This window comes from Alexandromys fortis, unplaced genomic scaffold, assembly GCF_014885135.2.
Source record: "Alexandromys fortis isolate MF-2015 unplaced genomic scaffold, M_Fortis_MF-2015_v1.1 scaffold_167, whole genome shotgun sequence".
Taxonomy (NCBI): Eukaryota; Metazoa; Chordata; class Mammalia; order Rodentia; family Cricetidae; genus Alexandromys; species Alexandromys fortis.
Genome location: NW_026068050.1, coordinates 607,398 through 627,251, shown reverse-complemented (window position 1 = coordinate 627,251; position 19,854 = coordinate 607,398). Strand labels below are relative to the sequence as shown.

The 19,854-nt window shown below is 42.8% G+C and overlaps 1 protein-coding gene and 1 long non-coding RNA gene across 2 annotated transcripts in view; both read left to right on the top strand.

Annotated features, from left to right (window-relative positions):
• Hmg20a (high mobility group 20A) overlaps window positions 1-15,264 on the top strand; it is a 74,294-nt gene extending 59,030 nt beyond the window's left edge. Inside the window, exons 5-10 of the mRNA XM_050119463.1 lie at window positions 1,025-1,157; window positions 2,050-2,081; window positions 6,707-6,782; window positions 8,033-8,248; window positions 10,276-10,418; window positions 12,902-15,264. Coding sequence (XP_049975420.1) covers window positions 1,025-1,157; window positions 2,050-2,081; window positions 6,707-6,782; window positions 8,033-8,248; window positions 10,276-10,412 — 594 coding nt within the window. The 3' untranslated portion in view covers window positions 10,413-10,418; window positions 12,902-15,264. The remainder of the gene's footprint in view (window positions 1-1,024; window positions 1,158-2,049; window positions 2,082-6,706; window positions 6,783-8,032; window positions 8,249-10,275; window positions 10,419-12,901) is intronic.
• A 71-nt stretch (window positions 15,265-15,335) lies between these two features.
• Window positions 15,336-19,854, top strand: part of LOC126486936 (uncharacterized) — a 6,228-nt gene continuing 1,709 nt past the window's right edge. The window contains exons 1-2 of the long non-coding RNA XR_007588235.1: window positions 15,336-15,463; window positions 19,293-19,466. This is a non-coding gene — a long non-coding RNA (uncharacterized lncRNA). The remainder of the gene's footprint in view (window positions 15,464-19,292; window positions 19,467-19,854) is intronic.

Sequence of the window (19,854 nt, the reverse complement as noted above, 5' to 3'; positions counted from 1 at the left end):
GTGGGGGGATTTCTAACATAACCTCTGAATCTGATTGCTCATTTACAGGCAGCACCTTTTAGACTTTCTTACACCTAATTTGATGAATGAAATGGACAAAGCATTAAGCAAAACAATTCTGGAGATCAGTGAACTTGTTTAAATAATTAATAGCACAGAATGATCAAAGCATAGAGCTAAAGCTCTCTTCGAGTAGTCTCTTTTAGGCCCATCGGATGAGATCATTCTTTTCGTGTTCTCCAGCGTTAGTGTTCCACTCATCTGGCTTTTAAAAGGGCCAATGGATGTATGAGATCATTCCCTCAAAATGAGTTGGGAGTAGAAAAACACACTAATATTCCTTCCCTTCCCCTGGGAACATGTGCCTATATGGAGTTCAGACCTCTGAAGAACTCCAGTAGCCACGTGAAATTCTATCTATAAGGCTAGGGAGATGGTTGACTGTAATCTTCATGAATGTTTTATGTTGGTGCTCTCAATAGAACTTTCCTTCATTAAACTAGGAAAAACAATACACGGTCTAGAAAGTCAATCAATCACTCGTTTATTCTCTAATGATGTGTTTTATTTATTTATTTAATGTGTGTGTGTAGACATGCAGAGGTCGGTACAACTTTCAGACACAAGTTGTCTCTGTCACCCAGGTCGAACTACAGTTGTCAGGGATGGCAGCAAAAACCTTTCCCTACCAAGTCTCCTCAACAGCCCTTGCTTGTTTTATGATTGAAAGATTTTATTCCACCTGGTATTGGTGGTGCACACTTTTAATCCCAGCATTTGGGAGGCAGAGGCAGGCAGATCTCTGTGAGTTCAAGGTCAGCCTGTTCCAGGACAGCCAGGGAAACACAGAGAAACCCTGTCTCGGAGGGGGAAAAAAGATTTTATTCTATACCTGCTTTCAGATTCTCCTACAACATACTGTATACTTTTTTCTTGTTTTAATTGTACTCTTTCTTTAAAAAGCTAATTGATACTTTACCTAACCTCTCAGTTTCTTGAAAATAATCCCACACTTCTTTTCTAGCGCTACCTTGATGAAGCAGACAGAGATAAAGAACGTTACATGAAGGAACTGGAGCAGTATCAGAAGACCGAGGCCTACAAGGTCTTCAATAGGAAAACCCAGGACCGTCAGAAAGGCAAATCTCATAGACAAGGTATCAGAACCAAGTGCAGTTTGTCATACTTGTTGGAGTATTATGATTCTAACTGTTACAGTGGCAAATGTGAAAGATGTGTTTCTGTTATCTCTCTGTTGTCCTGTATTCACTTAGAGATCTCACCCTAGAATTTTACCAAAATCACATCATTCTTTTGACACTTTGCTTGGTTTTTTGAATTTAAGATCAATAATCTGGCTGATGCACCAAAACTACTATTTCCTACCTGCCTTTCTTGGTCTAGTTTCCAAGTTAAGCGCTTCTCTACCTTTGAACAAGTCTGTCTACGAAATCATGTAACTAACTTGCCTTTTCTGTGCTCTTCTTCTCTGCCTCCATGATCCTCTTCATTTAATCATTTATTCATGCATGAATTCAAAGGACGCTCTATTGAGCTTCTTCTGTTAAGAACCAGATCTGTTGTGGGCCTTGAGGGAGTGATAGTGAATGAGATGGCATCTATGTCTTCACGGGATCTTTTTTCTCTGTTGAAATGGTACATCTCATCCTCCAGTCCCCTCTCCAGGAAACACTGCCAAAGGCACACCACCCACACTGGTCTGTCATCCCTTAGCCACAGCATCTTCTCCACACTTGCACATTTAGGCTGCTCAAACCTTTGGCATGTGTTTCCTACCTGCTCTCACACCCTGTTCCCTCAAAGGTAAGAACTATCTGATGTCTCCTTATACCTGCTTGTGTGCTTTGTAGATGTGGGGGGGCATTTAACTCTTGTTGACTGACAGTTAATTATGCCATGAATAAAAATATCATATGTTGTGAAAGTCTGCAGATACCAGCAAGTTTTGTGGTTGGCACAGTCATCTACTTGGGTTTTGTTATTGTTTTCTTTTTCAGATTAATTTTTTTTATTCTTTTATATTTTTAGATGCAGCCCGACAGGCCACTCACGATCATGAGGTAATTAGCCTTCTGTCTACATACCCATATATACTTATAATAATATTGCTTTTTGAAATGCTGTTACTTCTTTTTTTTTTTTTCAAGAATGGTACAGACTCTTTTATCCCATAATTCAGACTGAGTTGCTTTGGCTCAGGGGTTCTTAACATATGGTAGACACTTATGTCATGAATCTGCCTTTGAACTGCAGTCCCTAACCCCAATCTGTTCCTGTAGTCTAAGAATTTCATTAGTTTTAAATGCCAAGAAATGGTTGGAATTCAGAATCAGACACAGAAATGGAAGCCAGATAGAGGCTGCAACTTGGCCATAGTTTATCATCAACAAACGCTGTCATCCACTTCAGAAAGGGGTAGCTTAGGAGCTCCAGCATTGGGTAAAGTGATTCTCAGCTAGTCAGTAGCACACAGTGGGCTGGAGCTCAGGCCCTGCATCCCCTTTCCTATCCTCATCTCACTGGCATGTGCTTATTTGTTGACCTCTTCCCTCTGGTTTGCTTCAGCCTGTATGTGTTTAATACATAAGTTTGTATGTTTGACTATGTTGCTTTTATATGCTTCAGATATAGAGGTAGGTGGTTAAATATACGGATACAAAAATAAGATAAAATCTCTGGTCATTCCATGCTTTAGAATGTCAGGGACTTATCTCTGCTCACCTAATCATATTCAAGCACAGCAGTCAGGGTCTTCTCATTTCAAACACCTTCAGACTATTTCCTGCGCGCTATCTCCCAGGCGTCCTCCTCTGCCTCATGTCTGTGTTCCTATTGTTCTTCCACAGGATTACCCTCAGACATTCTTCTCTCCATCTTCCTGTTTCTGCTTCTCAAAGTTGAAGTCATCAAGCCCTGTTAAGTTCCATTTCCTCCTTAGCTCCTTTTATTTCTTCTCGCTTGCTTCAACCTTCAAAGTTGCTATACTTCTCCCATATAGATAGCCGAGCTGACCTGGTGACTCTTCCAAGCTCTTCTCTTGTTCACATTCTGGATTACTTTTCTATCCAATACCATACCTTAACCCAGGATGATGTTCATGCATGGAGAATGTATTCTGTAAAAATTATTTTTCTCTAAGAATCCAAAGATAACTGAAAAGTAGTAGGAATTTAAACAACATGGTTTTCAAGCTGGAAGATGGCTCAGTTGATAAAGTACCTACTGTGCAAGCATGAGGGCCTGAGTCAGATCTGCGGCACCCACGTCAAAACCGCTCTAGGTAATGGTAGCCTCCTAGCCTAGCCTAATTGGCGAGTTCTAAGCCAAAGAGTGACTCCATCACAAAAAACCATAGTGGCTGGCCAAGATGGCACCCAAGGTTGGCCTCTGATGTTCACGTGTGCTATGATATTTGGAATATTTCAGCAGATGTATGAGTGAGTTAATAAAAAAAAAAAGGATGTTTCTTATAACATACCTAAAACATCATGGATTCTAAATACATACTTTCTCTTATGAAGAGTGCAATATGATTCCAATAGAACAGACCTTTAGTCTGTCTTAGAATACTAACACCTCAGACATATTCTCAGCTGCCCCATATAGTGAAGAAGCTGATCTTGTTTCTAAATTGACTGAGATTCCCTAAGTCATTGATGCCTGGACAGAAGTAGCAGGATCATCTGAGAGCTGACAAATGCTCTCCTGGAAGCCTTTCTGCATAGCAGAAGGCACTGCATCCTGACTCGTGATAATAAGAATGGTCCTCAAGTAAAACGCACTCAAGAGATGCATGGCATACTCTCTGTAGTTCTGGCCCTGAGCCTTATCTTAAATCACGGGCTGAAATAGATTCCATTCAGAGAGCCCTCTGTTCTTTTTCCTTCCACTCGGTGAGTGTACAAAATCGAAATTCAAAGTGAAGAATATTCTTTTCAGATCAAAAACCAGCCCACTGCCAGGCGGTGTTGGCACACACCTTTAATCCCAGCACTCGGGAGGGAGGCAGAGACAGGCAGATCTCTGAGTTCAAGGCCAGCCTGGTCTACAGTTCCAGGACAGTCAGGGCTACACAGAGAAACCCTGTCTTGAAACCCCTTCCCAAAGAAAGAAAGCCATTAGGTGCAGGAGTCTGTGAGCTTTATTCTCTAGAAAGTATCTTCATCTCATAGGAAGATTGAGCTAGAAACAATAATTTTGTTTCTCCTTTAATTTATGAAAAATGACAAAGTAACACCCAGCCTGAACAAATTAGACCCTTTCAATGAGGAGGTAATCTAATCCTTATGATTTTAATCCCTTGAGCAATCCTCAGAGCATTTAGTATATCCAAGCCCTCAGGAGGGGCCTCTCTGTGCCAAGTAATGGACTCAGTAATGAGGAATGCTGGTGGTTTGTATTACCACTCTTTCTTTAGGTAGAATGTCTCTGTTGCAACGGGAGACTGAACAGTTTCATTTAATTGCTTTAATGTTTCTTCTTTTATACTCTTAAGAATATGTACCAAGGGGCAGCGTATACTGCACCTCACTGCTGCTAGACTCTGCCCTTACATAATGAGTTGAGTTTGGACTGTTCTGGCAAAGAATAGAATAGAATTACCTTTCTGAGGAGAGTAAAGACCTTGAGAAAGTCCCTTTGTGTCATAGTCATGAGAGCTAAGCAACCAACCCCTTAGCATTCTGAATGGCAAATACTCAGGCCCATGGTGAGGTCAATGTGCAGCTGAGTGGGAAATTGAAAAGGGTAAGAGAACTAAAGTTACAGGGCTCTGTTCTAAGTCACTTGTAGATTTAGGATTGGACTTATGGCACTGTGTGTATGTTGGGGTTGTGTGTCCTAAGTTTCCTGTCACAACCAGGTAATAAAGTTAAAGCATACAGTAAACCTGCAGTCTATAGACAGTTACTGGGAATGTGGCTAAGATCCCTTTCGGAACCAGTCTTTCTTGCCCATACATTAGTTAAGTCTCATTGAACTCCGCTATGAACTGTCTTGGGAAGAGGTGTGTGTATGTCAAAATGTGGTGTTTTTGATGGTAATCCTGCTGTTTATTTTTAAATTCTTCTAGAAAAAGGTGTTTTCTCCCATTAGGAAAACAAAAGAATGTGGCAAAAATTAAGCACTCTGAAATGAAATGTTCCTCGGGTAAACACATACATTTTCAGGTCTCCATCCAGTTTTTTAGAGGGATCTCACAAGTTTTGTGATTATGAATATGAACCACTAGATTCCCAACTTAAATGCCTGTCTTGATCTCTTCCCATCAGAAGGCAGTTTCTCCAGTCTGTCCCCTTCCTAGGCAAACACCAGTGTGAGACAGGATCCCTGCACTCAGGTTTCCGCACAGCTAAACTGCTTACTGGGCATCAATTCATTCCTTTATTCAAAGATAAAAGTTAGTGGTAACAAGTAGAAACAATTTGTTGGAAGGGGAGGGGAAACTTGAAATGGTATAAAGCCCCAGCTGGCCTAGAACTCATAGTAATCCACCATAGACACCACACTTGGCAAAAGGATACATTTTATCTCTTACCTTAACATATTTTTATAGGAATGAATTCTGGGTATTTTCTTTACTGCTTTCTTATTGAAAGGCTTTGGAATCTTCAGATTTCACAATAGATTCCTCACTTTCTACTCTTCTGTTTATGGTATGCAAGATTTTGAATATAAAACACCAATAGCTTATATTCATTATGCCTTCGACTTCAAATTCATTACAGAAATGTCAGGCACATATCGGCTGTGTTCTTTTGTTTTTGTTGTTTTAATTATTTATTTTCTGTTTTATGTTCATTGGTGTTTTGTCTGCATGTATATCTGTGTGAGGATGTCAGCTCTCCTGAACAGGAGTTACAGATAGTTGTGAGCTACCATGTGGGTGCTGGGAATTGAACCTGGGTCCTCTGGAAGAGTAGCCAGCACTCTTAACTGCTGATCCTTCTCTCCAGCTCCTTGGCTCTGTTCTTAAAGCTCATGGTTGGAAGTAGTTTACAGTAGTTCATGATACTTTTTCTGTTAATGGTTGATAGGTGGGTTAATTGGAGCTTTCTTCCTCTTTTCTGTCTCACATAACCCTTAGATTTCTAATATGTAGAGCCTGGTTATTTCTGAATTCTTGGGTTTGTTTGTTTGTTTTTCCTCTGTCTGAAGAAATGTCTACAGGAGCCCCAAAGATAAACTATTCCTTCATAAATAGATAGAAGTACCAACAGAATGTCATTATTATTGTTCATTGCTGGCACATCTCTGCTTAGAATTCCTATTCTCCACTCTGCAAATTTTGATTGCATACTCCCATCTCAAATGGTACTTAAATGCATAACCAATAAGAACAACTAAAATACCCTTTTTCAATTCCTGACCCAGCCACATTCACAATTCTCTACTGTAGACTGTTTAAACACAGTACTAAGAAAGGGCTTCTGTTTTCTTCATTAGTGAAATGCATCTGGGTTTGTTTTAGTCTTTCACTGTCTAGCAGTCATATACCTAGAGTTCTGATACTAGCTGCTCCAGCTCTGTGAAGTTCCATTCTTATGAATGATTATATTCCCTCCCAGGCTCTCCTGGTCTGATTCCTGCTCACCAGCTATTTCTCTAAGGAAGACTTGATCCTTGTGCCTTGGGCACTATTATTTAATTTAACTTCTAAGAACTAACTTTTGTTCTTGATTCATAGAAAGAAACAGAGGTAAAGGAGCGCTCTGTTTTTGACATCCCCATATTTACAGAAGAATTCCTGAACCACAGCAAAGGTAATTACTTCAGTGGGGTGTGTGTGTGTATGTTCCTTGAGTCTTTGACAGGTGATTTAGTCTCAGGAGTTCATTGCTCAAAAGCAAGGCTGATAGCCCTCCTTAGGACTAGAAAGGACTCTGCAGCAAACAATGTCTGTTACTTCACTCTGTGACCAGTGAGCAAAAGTGAGGCCAATGCAGCCAAAGTTTCTTTGGTTACTGGATCAAAAAGAAATAAATATAAATCACTAATGCAGTATTTTTAGATAGGTAGCCTAGAATCCTCTATATAAACGAAAGTTTGCATGGGAGTCCAGATTACACAATAAGAAATTGCAAAATTGGGAGCTGGAGAGATGGTTTAGTGGTTAAGAGCACTGGCTGTTCTTCCAGAGGATTCAGGTTCCATTTTCCAGCACCCACATGGCAATTTGGTTTTGATTTTGGTTTGTTTTGTTTTTTGGTTTTGGTTTTTGTGGGGTTTGGGATTTGTTTTTTGTTGTTAGTATTGTTGTTATTTGTTTTGTAGTGGTTGGTTTTGGTTTTTGGCTTTTCAAGTCAGGGTTTCTCTGTGTACTCTTGGCCACCCTGGAACTCACTCTGTAGACCAGGCTGGCCTCAAACTCAAAGATCCACCTACCTCTGCCTCCAAAGTGCTGGGATTAAAGGCATGTGCCACCATCACCTGGCTTTTTTGGGTTTTTATTTTGTTTTGTTTTGTTTTTGGCAATTTGTAATTCCAGTTCCAAGGGATCTAATGCACTTATTTTGGCCTCTGTGGGCACCAAGAATTCATAGTACATAGATGTACGTACAGGCAAAATACCCATACACATAAAATAAAAATAAATAAAATATTTTTAAAAGAAAGAAAGAAGAAAAGAAATGGCAAAGCTGCTCCCATTGCCAGAAAGATGAGCATCCACTGCTGTGCTTAGCCAGTTGTCCTGGACACCCCTGAGAGCCCGTGCTTCAGGCTTCTCCATGCACAGTTTTAAAAAGCAAAATCTAACAAAATGCTGGGAATTGCCGCTGTTTGTTGCAATCTTGTGTATAGAATGTGTTGCTTTAAGAATTGAAATAGCTCTGGGGAGCCAGGCGTTTCATTGCTGAAATTGCTATCTGGAGTGTCATTAAGAGAATTGGGAGATGAGGAGGGAGCTAATGAGAGACAGCTAAGCAGAACTTCCTTAGGAGGGTTACTGGGACTCCTCAGAGGCGCCTTCTCTTACCACATGTGTTCTGGGGGCGGGGGCTTGTGTCCTCAGCTCGTGAGGCAGAGCTCCGCCAGCTTCGTAAATCCAACATGGAGTTTGAAGAAAGGAATGCAGCCCTACAAAAGCATGTGGAGAGCATGCGCACAGCAGTAGAGAAGCTGGAGGTGGATGTGATTCAGGAGCGGAGCCGGAACACTGTCCTTCAGCAGCACCTGGAGACCCTGCGACAGATGTTGACCAGCAGCTTTGCCAGCATGCCCTTGCCTGGTAACGTCATCCTCTCCTTACACTTTCAGTGGGTCGGGGTGGGGATGGGGTGTTGTGTATGCTACTATGCTATTAATGTGGAGAAACTGAAATGTCTCTCCAGAGATAAAGAGGGGACATGTCCCATCAAGACATTCTCCTCCCCTGCCACACCCACACCCCCCCCCCCCCCCCCCCCCCCCCCCCCCCCCCCCCCCCCCCCCCCCCCCCCCNCTCTGTGTAACAGCCCTAGCTGTTCTGGAACTCACTCTGTAGTCTAGGCTGACCTTGAACTCAGAGATCTGCCTGCTTCTGCCTCCCAAGCATCCTCAGGAGCTAGGCAGGGCATAATGATCCACACCTGTAATCCTAACACTTGGGAGGCAGAGGATCTCTATGAGTTCGACACCAGCCTGATCTACCCTAGTGAGTTCCAGGATACCTAGGGCTACATAGTGAGACCATCTCGCAAAAAAAAAAAAAAAAAAAAAAAAAAATTCAATGAGACCTAGAATATCCATATTTATTAAAATAATCCAGACTGATCATTTAGATTTTTGTCCACTTCTGTTTTAATGTATTCTTTACTATTAAACCTATTCATAACCATTGGGTGATGAAGTTTCAAATCCTAAGAACATTTTCTTCTACGTACGTTTGTCTTGAATTTAGTGGTGTTTTAATAGAAAGGAAAACAACACTAGAATTTCTTACCTTTGTTCTCGTTTTAATTATGATCATGGGAAAAATCTGGCAGTCTCAAATCTTTTGTTATACAACTCCTAGTAGACAGACACTGTATTATCTTGCCCATCTGTCTAGATCATCAGTTCTGAACCTTTCTAACGCGCAACCCTTTAATACTGCTCCTCATATTGTGGTGACCCCAACCATAAGATTATTTTCAATGCTGCTTCATAAGTGTAATTTTGTACTGTTACAAATCATATTATCTGTTTTCCAGTGGTCTTAAGTGACCACCTGTGAAAGGGTCATTCGACCCCCAAAGACTCAAAGCCCACAGGTGAAAACCACTGGTTTAGAGTATGCATTAATTATTTGTTGTTGCTATGATAAACATCATGACCAAAAGGGACTTACCGAAGCAATAGTTTATTTGGGCTTATGGTTCCAGGGAGTAAGAGGCCATTATGGTGGGGAAGTGTGGTAAGGGCATAGTGGCTAGAGCAGGAAGATTAGAGATCACTTCAATTGAAACTCAGAAAGCCCTCTCCCTATAACATCTTCCTCTAGCTAGCCTCCACCTGGCTCCTTACCCTCCTGAAACACTGCCATCAACCAGGGACCACGTATTGAAATACATAAACCTGCCAGGCGATAATGGCACACACCTTTAATACCAGCCCTCAGGAGGCAGAGGCAGGCAGATTTCAGTAAGTTCGAAGCTAGCATGGTCTACAAATCAAGTTCCAGGACAACCAGGGCTGTTATACAGAGAAACTCTGTCTTGGGGGAAAAAAATAGAAACGATGCATATAAAGCAATACGCCTGTTCTATGCGCTACACGCTACGGTATGGTTCGCAAGCCAGACAAGGGGCTGGAGACTGACAAACACAGAGAGAGACATGCCTTAAAACAAGAATGCCCCCTTTATTGTGTTCAGGGGCAGCTTATATAGTGCTCTGGCCACGCCCCAGCTCTCGGGATCTTTCAGCTGCAGGCCATCAGAAAGCATTTCCCTGCCATCAGGTCTCCTTCTCAGAGCAGCTGCAGGCTGCTTAGAGCAGAGGAAAACAAGTTGTTTACACCGGCACAGGAAATTCAGGGTCTGGGGGTCCACAGTCCCCAACAAATGCATAAGCCTGTAGAGGACATTGCTCATCCAGACTACCACAAAATACGAAGATTAGTTCCCGACCTTTGAAGTCTGAAAGTCTCTCCTGTGCAATTAAAATCTGTCTGTCTGGCAAACCACGTTAGTGTCATGATTTTTTTTTTAACATGTATTCATTAAATATGTAGCTGGCGAAGCTGACCTGCATGAGGAAAGTTTTCTTACTGTGTCTTCTTCTTATCTCACTTCAGGAAGTGGAGAAATGCCAACAGTGGACACCATTGACTCATATATGAACAGACTGCACAGCATAATTTTAGCTAATCCCCAAGACAACGAAAACTTCATAGCTACAGTCCGAGAGGTTGTGAACAGGCTTGATCGTTAAGTGCTGGTGAGTGCACACTGATAGGATGTTTGCATGCCTGCCCATCTTCAATATGACTATAATCCAGGTGGAAATTTTAGGGTTGAACCACATCGTGATATAGCCACATATTAAAACACAGGAGTGTAGCAAAATGCTCCTAAGGAACAGCATGGTTTGCATCTCCTCCAGGCACAGAGCACCTCATCTGCATAATCTGGGCTCTTGCTTGGTTTAGAGCTTGAGCAAAACATGAGACACATCAGGCCCATATTTCTTCATCTAATGAGGTAGCATTTGCTAGCAGAAACAAAGACAATACTCTTTATCCATCTTGTTTGAGTCTTTGTATGGTGACCATACAAGACAATTCATTATACTTTAACTTTGGTCATCCTTAGAGGAGAACAAGATCATCGTCCTTCTAGCGAGCTGCCAGATGGAATGGACTTACTTCTAAGAGATGACTGGCCTCCCAATAGGATAAAGAAGTGGCATCGCTGCTGCCGCTTATGAAGGGAACAGCTTGTAAATCTAGGCCTGGGATTCTCAGGGCTCATCTTCCTTCTCACACAGTGTTTTCAATTAGCACTCTTGGAGGCTTAAAAAGAGAGAGCTGGGAGACTCAGCAGGACGATTGCGAAAGAAATCAGTAATTGATAACATGGAGTTTCCTCACCTAAGGAGAGGGCAATGAATTCGAGTATGAAGCCAAAAGTGGCTTTTCACTTTGAGCATATGCCAGTACGTCTTTCCTAAAGCTGTCTACCATAAGGCTATAAGCTATAGTGCTCCTCTCGGAAGGGTCTTTCAAAAACCTAGGCCATTACCAGTCTTCTTGATTTTAACCGAAAGTATTTTGTCCTTGAAAAAAAAAAAAAAAAAAGCCTGCAAATGTGAACTTTCTGTTACTACAGATTCTTAAAATTTCCCATGCACACATAACCAAGCCATCAAATGAAACAATTAGAAAGACTGTGATTAATACTAGCGTGGTCTCATTATACAAATATGTATAGACAGACAGCTAGCCTCATGTCCCCAGCACTCATGGTATAATTAATTACTCCGGCATGAACTTGGCAAAGGCTTCATTCCCTGTCAGGAGCCAGTGAATAAAGTGAAGCTCGTAGCCACAGTTTACAAGTTTTAGAGAACATATCAGAGCTGGGAAAGACCTTTAGAAATCCAACATGGATGTGGAGTGTGTAATGTATAGTGCACTCTTTCAAGTGTACACGTGTGAAAAGCAATCAGTGTCTGGAATCATCCTCTGTCACTCTCAGTAAATCTAGAGCTCACCCGTTTGGCTAGATTAGCAGGCCCATGAGTTCTGGCAGTCTACTTGCCTCTGGCTCATCAGCACTGAGATTGTAGATGTGAACCACCACACCCAGCTTTGTGTGTGTGTGTGTGTGTGTATGTGTTTTCCTGGGGATCCAAATTCCAGTCCTCATGCCTGGGTACACTGGGCTATTTCCCCAGCTCACACAGCGTTTTGTTATGCAGACACTGAATCCCAAAGAGGTGAGATGTAGGGTCTGAAGATACTTAAGTGATGCCAGTCTAAACTGTCATCCAGAGGCTTCTGAAGCATAGCTCTTAGGTGACGGGTGGAAGTAGGGCTAAGGTACTCCAAACTTAGAACAAAGCATTAATGCAAATACAGTGGTTTGATGCTAGTGACTTTTGGCTAGCCATTTAAAATTTATTTTTATAGATATACAATGGAAGAATTACCCTAGCTGTCACCTCTCTGTCGCTAACTAGCCTTAAAAACAAAAATGGAACCAGGAGGCTATTTCTGTTGAGAGTTGGTCACTTTTATGACTGTTAGAATCCATGTATTGCCCAGTTTTATTGAACCACATAACTCAACTGTTTGAAGATTGAAGATGTTCTTTTTTTATGTATTGTATTTTCATTACATTTGTGTGTCTGTCTGTCTGTCTGTGTCTATGCATGTGAACATGTACATGCCATGCTGTGGGTATGGAAATCAGAAAACAACTTATGGGAGCTGGTTCTCTTCTTCCACTGTGTGGGTCCCAGAGATTGAACTTGGGCACTGGGCTTAGCAGCCTTACCCACTGAGCCATCTTGCCAGCCCAATGACTGTGTTTTAAATCAGTAAAAAAGTGTGCTGATAGAACACATGGACATATTTCCTGTACATTTTCTTAGCTTTATGCTTAAAGAAAACTGCTTTTAATTGGCCTTACTTTCTCTGTACTGAAGTAGGTCGCTAATTTCCCTCACAGATTTGTCTTATTGTTGCATTTTGATGACAGCTTCTGACTCTCTTGGATCCAGGACTAGAGCAGGGCCATATTTCTCATTGAAATGTCTGAAACATCTCACTGATGCCTGTGTGCAGCCTTGCGAGATCTTTATTTCATATTTTTCCCTGTTGTAATCCTCTCAAAAGTCAAACAAAGCATTTTTAAATCTGTAATCCTAACTCCATCAGATCAGCAGTTACCTTTTTGGTGTTTTTTCCTTTTCTGCAGATCTTAATGCTCCAAGATGTAATGATTCCATTTGTGCAAAATGAGAAGCCATCCGTGAACATTTGAACTGAGTGGGGCAGAGGACTACAGACCCCTCCCTATGGAAGAATTGTTAGTAAGTGAACTGCCTTCACCCCAGGAAGCTGTATAAGGGAGCAGCAAAAATGGATGTGTGAACTGTAGAGGCCCTGTGTGACGCTTTGAAAGTGTACAGCCCCTCACCGACTTCCAAGACTTCTTAGGTTCCTCTTCTTTCCACTTCTGCTGAAGTGGATCTGCATACATTCCTCTGACAATGGTGACCCTGAGACTGCCGTCTTCCTTCCCTCTGCAGCAGAAAGGAAGATACGTCGTTACAATTCCACTCCAGTTTTCTTACCTAGATGTCAACATTTCTAAATGCCTCTGGGGCTTCCCTTTCACTCCCACCAAGTTAGACATCTCCATTTTCTGACCTCTGGGCTTTGTTGCTCAGCGGGGCTCTGAAGGAGAATTCTCATTGGATGGGCCCAATCTTCTCCCATCACTGCCCCGCTGTGACTCCAAAGACAGGAGCTTCTTGTTGAGGGTACCCTGTGGAGTGAGGCTGTGTTTCACACCCCACATGGTGCTCAGTGGGTGCCAGCCCTCAGCAGGCTCTGTGATTGCTGCCCTGAAGGACAATGCTCTCTCCTTCCTTCCTGGTCCTGCCTGCTGTTCTCTGAGCATTGCTCGTGCTCTGACATGGAGTCCCGGCCACAGCAAGGCTCTTCAGTCCCCATCTGTTGGCAGTGTCTTTTGGAGCACTTTTGCTGAGGAAAAAAAAGGTCATTGGTAAAGAGGGAGGAAGGGAAAGTACGTTTGGTGTTGGAAAGCAGCCCAACGACTAAGTGGAAAGTGCACAGCTCTGCCTTCAGTGTACAGATCTGTGCATTAAGGTGATGGGGACTTCTGTGGAAGTAGTCTCTTGAGCTGACAAAAGGACACAGTGGAATCCTCTTGTTTTGTCTTCCTTCTCTAGCCACCAACTGCCGAATCCATGGAATCTGGAAAAGACAGGCTTCCTTCCTTCACTCTCCTTATTAAGAGATTTTTGTTTAACTGTAAAACAAACAGGTTCTTTTTCTCTCCTCAGGGTTGGTTTTGGATTTGGGGTTTTGGGGGTTTGGTTTGGGTTGGGTTGGGTTTTTCTTTTATGCTCTAGAGCACAAGGCTAAAAGTGGCAGCTGAGATCTTTGGAACCAAAGCAGAGCATGCTGAGCCCAATATCTAAGCACTAGGCCACCAAAGGCAGGGGGATGAAATGTGGTCCCTCACAATATCACAATATGCCCATAAGCCAGGGCACAGTCCAGAGCCTCCGTCCTGTGACTGCACCATCCTGTCTTCTCAGCACTGTGTTCTCTTCTGTGTGCTTTATTAGTCCAAAGGAAACAGCAATCATAACAATAGAGAGTAATGTGAACACATCAAACTTCGTGCACTGAAGCCCACACATAGCAGTCCTTTAGAAAAAGACTCCTTCGTTACTGCTGCACAGCCCACCAGCTCTGCTGCCTGGGTACTGTCCTGGTTCCCTGCCCTCATCTCCTGTTTTTGCCATTTAGATTGCTTGCCTGCTGAACCCATGTAGAACTCACTGTCTGTAGCAGAAGGACACCCAAGCTGGTTCTGGAAGTTTGTGTCTGCCAGATGCTTCCTGTCCTTTCTTCCTTCCTCCTCATATTGCTGTTTCTCTTTGTGTGCAGTTCTGTACCGCTCCCATAGCACTGATTTTGTGGCCAGATAAGGCTGTGACTTGGTCCAAAGATCATCATCCCCCTCTTTCTAGATGTGATACCTCATCTTGTCTAGTCACGTTTGCATAACCAGAATTCAAGAGGATAGCGAAAGAATCTACTAGAATCCTACAGTATGTCAAAGCAGTAGCTTGCTTTCAAATACTGCGTCTCCCAGTAGTTTGCCCTCTGCCTGGAGGGTGGCTGGGATTCAGTCGGTTGTGTAGAGCTGTCTGTGCCACCTCCTCTCACCCCATGCTCATCACAGAGAGGTGAGAAGGGTGCAGGCTGGCACGAGGATTTATTTTCCAATAGGTTCGTAGGTTGATTCTGCACCTACATGTTCTCCTCTAGAAATAAGCGGTTACCTATTCAGTGTTACACATTTCCTTCTTGCTTTTTATTAAAACACAGGATCAGCTGGGGAAGGGATGAGGGGTTTTATTTCTGACATGTTTTAGGAAAAAAAATGTTGTGTACATGTGTTTGGAACTGTTGAATTGCCAGGTTTCTGTGCAAGTGTTTTGTAATTAAACTTTTAGATTTTCTTTAAGAAATTGATATGCTTGCTTGACATTTGTCTCATTAAAACTTTTTTATGTTGAATCCATGTGACCAGTTTTGCTTAGATCATAACAAAAAAGTTCTACTTCTGCTTTTTCCTCTGAAAGACGTGGTCGCCTCTCCATTGATCAAGTCTGCAAGGCTTTTGGAGTAGTCACACGTTCATCTTACTAATTGCTCATTCAAAACGTCGTCACCTGTTTGACAATGCCGCTCTTTCTGTGTGCATCGGAACAATACAGTGAGTTCTGATTAATTTTATATGGCAGTAGTATTCTGGAGCCAACTTGAAGGATGTTTTTAAGTCAGTGACTCTGAAGTCCCTTGTTAGTTGATCTTTTGACTGAAGAAATGTTGTGCCTAAATTCCTGCTTTTTAAAAATAACCACACTTACCAATCAAAATATTTTTAAAGGGGATTGTGAATGTCTATCATGCTTTTGAAATCTTCAGGATGAGGCAGCCTGGTGTGTGGCACTGGACAATTCTTGCATTGTGTCACTTCAGACTTCCTCTTGTGACATCACAAGTGCCTCGGCTTTCTTACAGTATTGTTAGAAGGCGAGAATTAGGTAAGAGAAATCACCACTATACTTTGAAAAGTGCCAGGAATCATCACAGCATCTGAGTTAGGACTGGGTTTGATTAGATTTAACAGAACCCAAGCCAACAGTGGCTTAAGTCAGAAGTGTCTCTCTCGTAAAAACGGTATGCCAAAAGAAGCCAGGCCAAGACTGACACAGAGGTTCTTGTCTGTGCTACAACACAGTGTGTCGCTCAAGGTCACCTTGTATTCCAACATAGCTACTTGGCCAGCAGCCATCCCTTTGAAATTCCTGGCAGCGTGAAGTGAAGAGAGGAGCAAGACAAACCAGCAAGCCTGATTTCCCCGTCTCCCTGGAAATCACACTCAACACCTCCAACCACATCACTATAGCTGGCTATTAAAGACCCCTAGAAACATCATCACTATGTGGATATTACTGCCCCATAACAGGAGTTTTAGTAAGGAAGAGGAAGAAGGGAACATAGAGTAGGCAGCAGAAATCCATATGTTAATGATGACACATCGTCTTCCCTTTCTTCTTCACCCTTAGAAAATAACCACACACTCTTAGAACTCAAACAGCTGGGAAACAGACCAATCTCACTGTGAATTGGCCTTTCCTGTTCACACCTTAGCTTCTCTCCCAGCTTCAGCAGCTGGTGGCCAGGCCTGGAAAAAGTCAACAGAAACAGGTGGTAATGCTTGCCCAGGGTGAACACTTCTCTAACCGCCTGCACCAGGATGGTCGCGCCCTGAGGGTGGGGATGATGAAATAGTGCTTGGTGGAAAAGCTATAACTACTTCCTGCTCTCTGAAATAATTTCCTGCCTCCCGAACAGGAGTCCAAGTTAGGGCCTTTCTCTCTGAGTTGTTTGTTTTCCTCGTTCACAAAACTTGGCTCGGACATAAACTTTAAACGGCCTCCCATACCAGCTCATGAAAGAGGGATGGAGAGTCATCTGAACATGAACTAGAAACGTCTTCTGGGAATGTGTCTATGGAGAGACTCCGGCCAGAAACAGGAATGGAAGTTCTGAAGAGGAGCCTGAGGACATAGGAATGGCATTGGGAAATTAAGAGCAGGCAGTGCAAATTTCTGGAGAGACTATCTGTACTGCTGGATTGGTAGGAAGCTGCGAAACTGATGAGCGTTCTACATGTGACCCGAACACTACATCCAATTCACAAGCGCATCTTTCCATTGCACTTGAGGTTATTGTGTGGTGCTACAACAGTACTCATAAGGTGTGTTTCTGGGTTAAGATGGCTCAGTGGGTAAAAGCGCCCACTGGCTACTCTTCCAGAAGGATTAGATTCACAGCACCTACACAGTGGCTTACATCTGTCTGTAGCTCCAGTTCCAGGTGACCTGACATCTGGCTTCCTCAGCACAACGCATGCACACAGATATACATGCAGGCAAAACACACGTATGAAAATTACATAGTACATATATGTCTGATGAAGACCAATAGAAAGGACAAACGTACTTAAGTAGCTCTGACATAGGGCAGCTCTAATTAAAAATTTCAAACAAAGTAACCTTGTGAGAGACTGTGTGTGTGTGTGTGTGTGTGTGTGTGTGTGTGTAGACCATAGATCAAGGGCAGTTCTTCCTATACTACTCTACCTTTTTTTTTTATTGCATTCAGTAGAAAACCAAGTCAACAATGACTTAAATACGAAGTGTGTCTCATTAAAAAAGAGAGCGATACCAAAAGAAGCAGGGCCTAGAAGCCCTCAGACTTACTGTCTCTCTCAAGGTCATGCAGGGTTCCAACATAGCAACTTGGCCAGCATACTCTGTATCTACCTGTCTTTCCCCTCTCCCCAAAGCTAAGGTTGCAGACATACCCATTACACCAGGGTCTTTACATGATGCTAGGACTCTGAGCTCAGGTCTTCATGCAGGTATTTTACCAACTGAAACATCTCCCCAGCCCTGAGATAACTTTTTCCCTTTAAATTTCTTGACAATGTAGAGAGATGCATGGTTAAAAGCACTAGCTGCCCTTCTTGAAGACCCCATTTCAGTTTGCAGCACCCACAGGGTGGCTTATAGCACCTATAAGTCCAGCCCCAGGGGATCTGACACCTTCTGGTCTTGAGCAACAGCCATGCAGCTGATGCAGAGACATACATGTAGAGAAAACCATCTGTATACATGAAATTAATTTTTCTTTAACTTCTTTGACAATTTTATATAAATCTAGAATACAATTTGGTCATTTTCACCCCGGATCTCCTCTCTCGTCCCCTCCCACTCCTCCTAAACCTCTCCTTCCCAACATGTTCCCCTCTCAGGCACGCTAGACAAACCTTTACTGCTGAGCTACGCTCCCAGCCTCATGTAGTCTGTTTATTTTGTTCGCTCGTTTCTGGAATGATCTACAAGTTCCTGTGTCACCCTTGCACAGGGTCCCTGCTCTCACTGTACTGTTCCCGGTTAGTGTATGTGCTGCTGACCTGAGAACTGTGGGGTTTTTATGTCGGTTAAACTGGTTATCCATGGACATTTAGAGTAGTGCCCGTCATAAAGTACGGGGCACTCAGGCAAGAGAAACAACAGCTAGACACACTGGGTAAGCCAACTAAGTAGTCTGTTCTACATTTCATGAGTTTTGTCATTTAATTCCTACCAGAACTTTATATTATATTCATTTTATAGTTAAGTAAATGAAGATGGGGAAATGGGATGATAGGTAATTTGCATAGTTACGCAACTAGAAACAAGGTTTTTGTTGTTTTGGTTTTTTTGTTTTGAGACAGGATCTCACTAGATAGCTTTGAATTACAGAGATCTGCTGATTCCTACCTCCTAAGTGCTGGGATTAGAGGCCTGTGGAACCACACCAGCCCCAAGTGTGGTCTTGTGTTTTGTTTTGTGGCAAGTTTTTTTCTGTGTAGCCCTGGATGTTCTGGGACTCGCTCTGTAGACCAGGCTGGCCTCATACTTAGAGATTCACCTGCCTCTGCCTCCAGAGTGCTGGGATTAAACGTGTGCACCACCAACACCCAGCATTCTAACTGTAAGGTTTTCTTCAATGACTTAAAAAGTTTTTTATACATATTTAATCTAACTCCACCTTCTACCATAACCACACTGTTATTGAGATTTTTTTTTAAATGTTTTTGTTTTGGGGTCAGTTTGTTTGTCTTGAGTTAGAGTTTCATATAGCCCAGGCTTACCTAGAATTCCCTAGGTAGCAAGAATGGTCTTGAGCTGCTGAGAGCTGAGATTATAGATGTGTTCCACCATGCTGGGCTGTTCCAGAGATACTTAATGAGACCAGTATGAATTCAGGGCAACATCAGAGCCTGGTGGGTCTGAGAACTGGACACGATATTGAATGTTTATGTCACCAGCTGTTCCAGGTCCCAGACCCCTGGTGTTTATCTGCCACTGCGAGGAGAGATCTGTAAAGTACTCACGCGCTCACCCCCACCCCCAGCCTTTGGCCAACCATGAGAAGTGATATGAACTATGGGAGAGGAAAAGTCTTTCTCAAAAACTATCTTCTAGAGAAAAACTGATTTGAAGGAGCCAGTAAGACTGTGGGAATCCAAAGGTCACAATCCCGAGGCGGGAAAGGAAGAAGGAAAAAGACTGATGAGGCTGGAACAGTCATGCGAGGCCAAAGGCCTGGAGTCTGCAGTCACGCAGAGCCTGTGAGGAACGGCAAAGAGCTTACTCCATGTGAGTATCGTCTGCCAAGATTTCAACACTAGTGAGGGGCAGATAGCTGCTTAAGGATTCTTCACAGCTGTGAGGAGAATTTCAAGGAAGCCAGGGAAGGCTCAAGAGCCTAGTTAGAAAACCCTGCACAGAGATGGGTAGTAGCAGTGCACACCTTTATTCCCAGCACTGGAGGCCGCAACGAGTTGGAGGCCAGCCCGGTCTACATAGTGAGTTCTAGGTGGTGGAAAAGTCCAATAGATTGAAGTTAGTTTGAATTATAATGGACCAAAGGTGCTAAAGGATTGTATATAAATAAAAAAATCAGAAATTATTCCATGAGTGTGACTCAGTAGTAAAGCATTTGCCTAGCATCATACACAAACCTAGAGTTTGAACCCCAGCAATA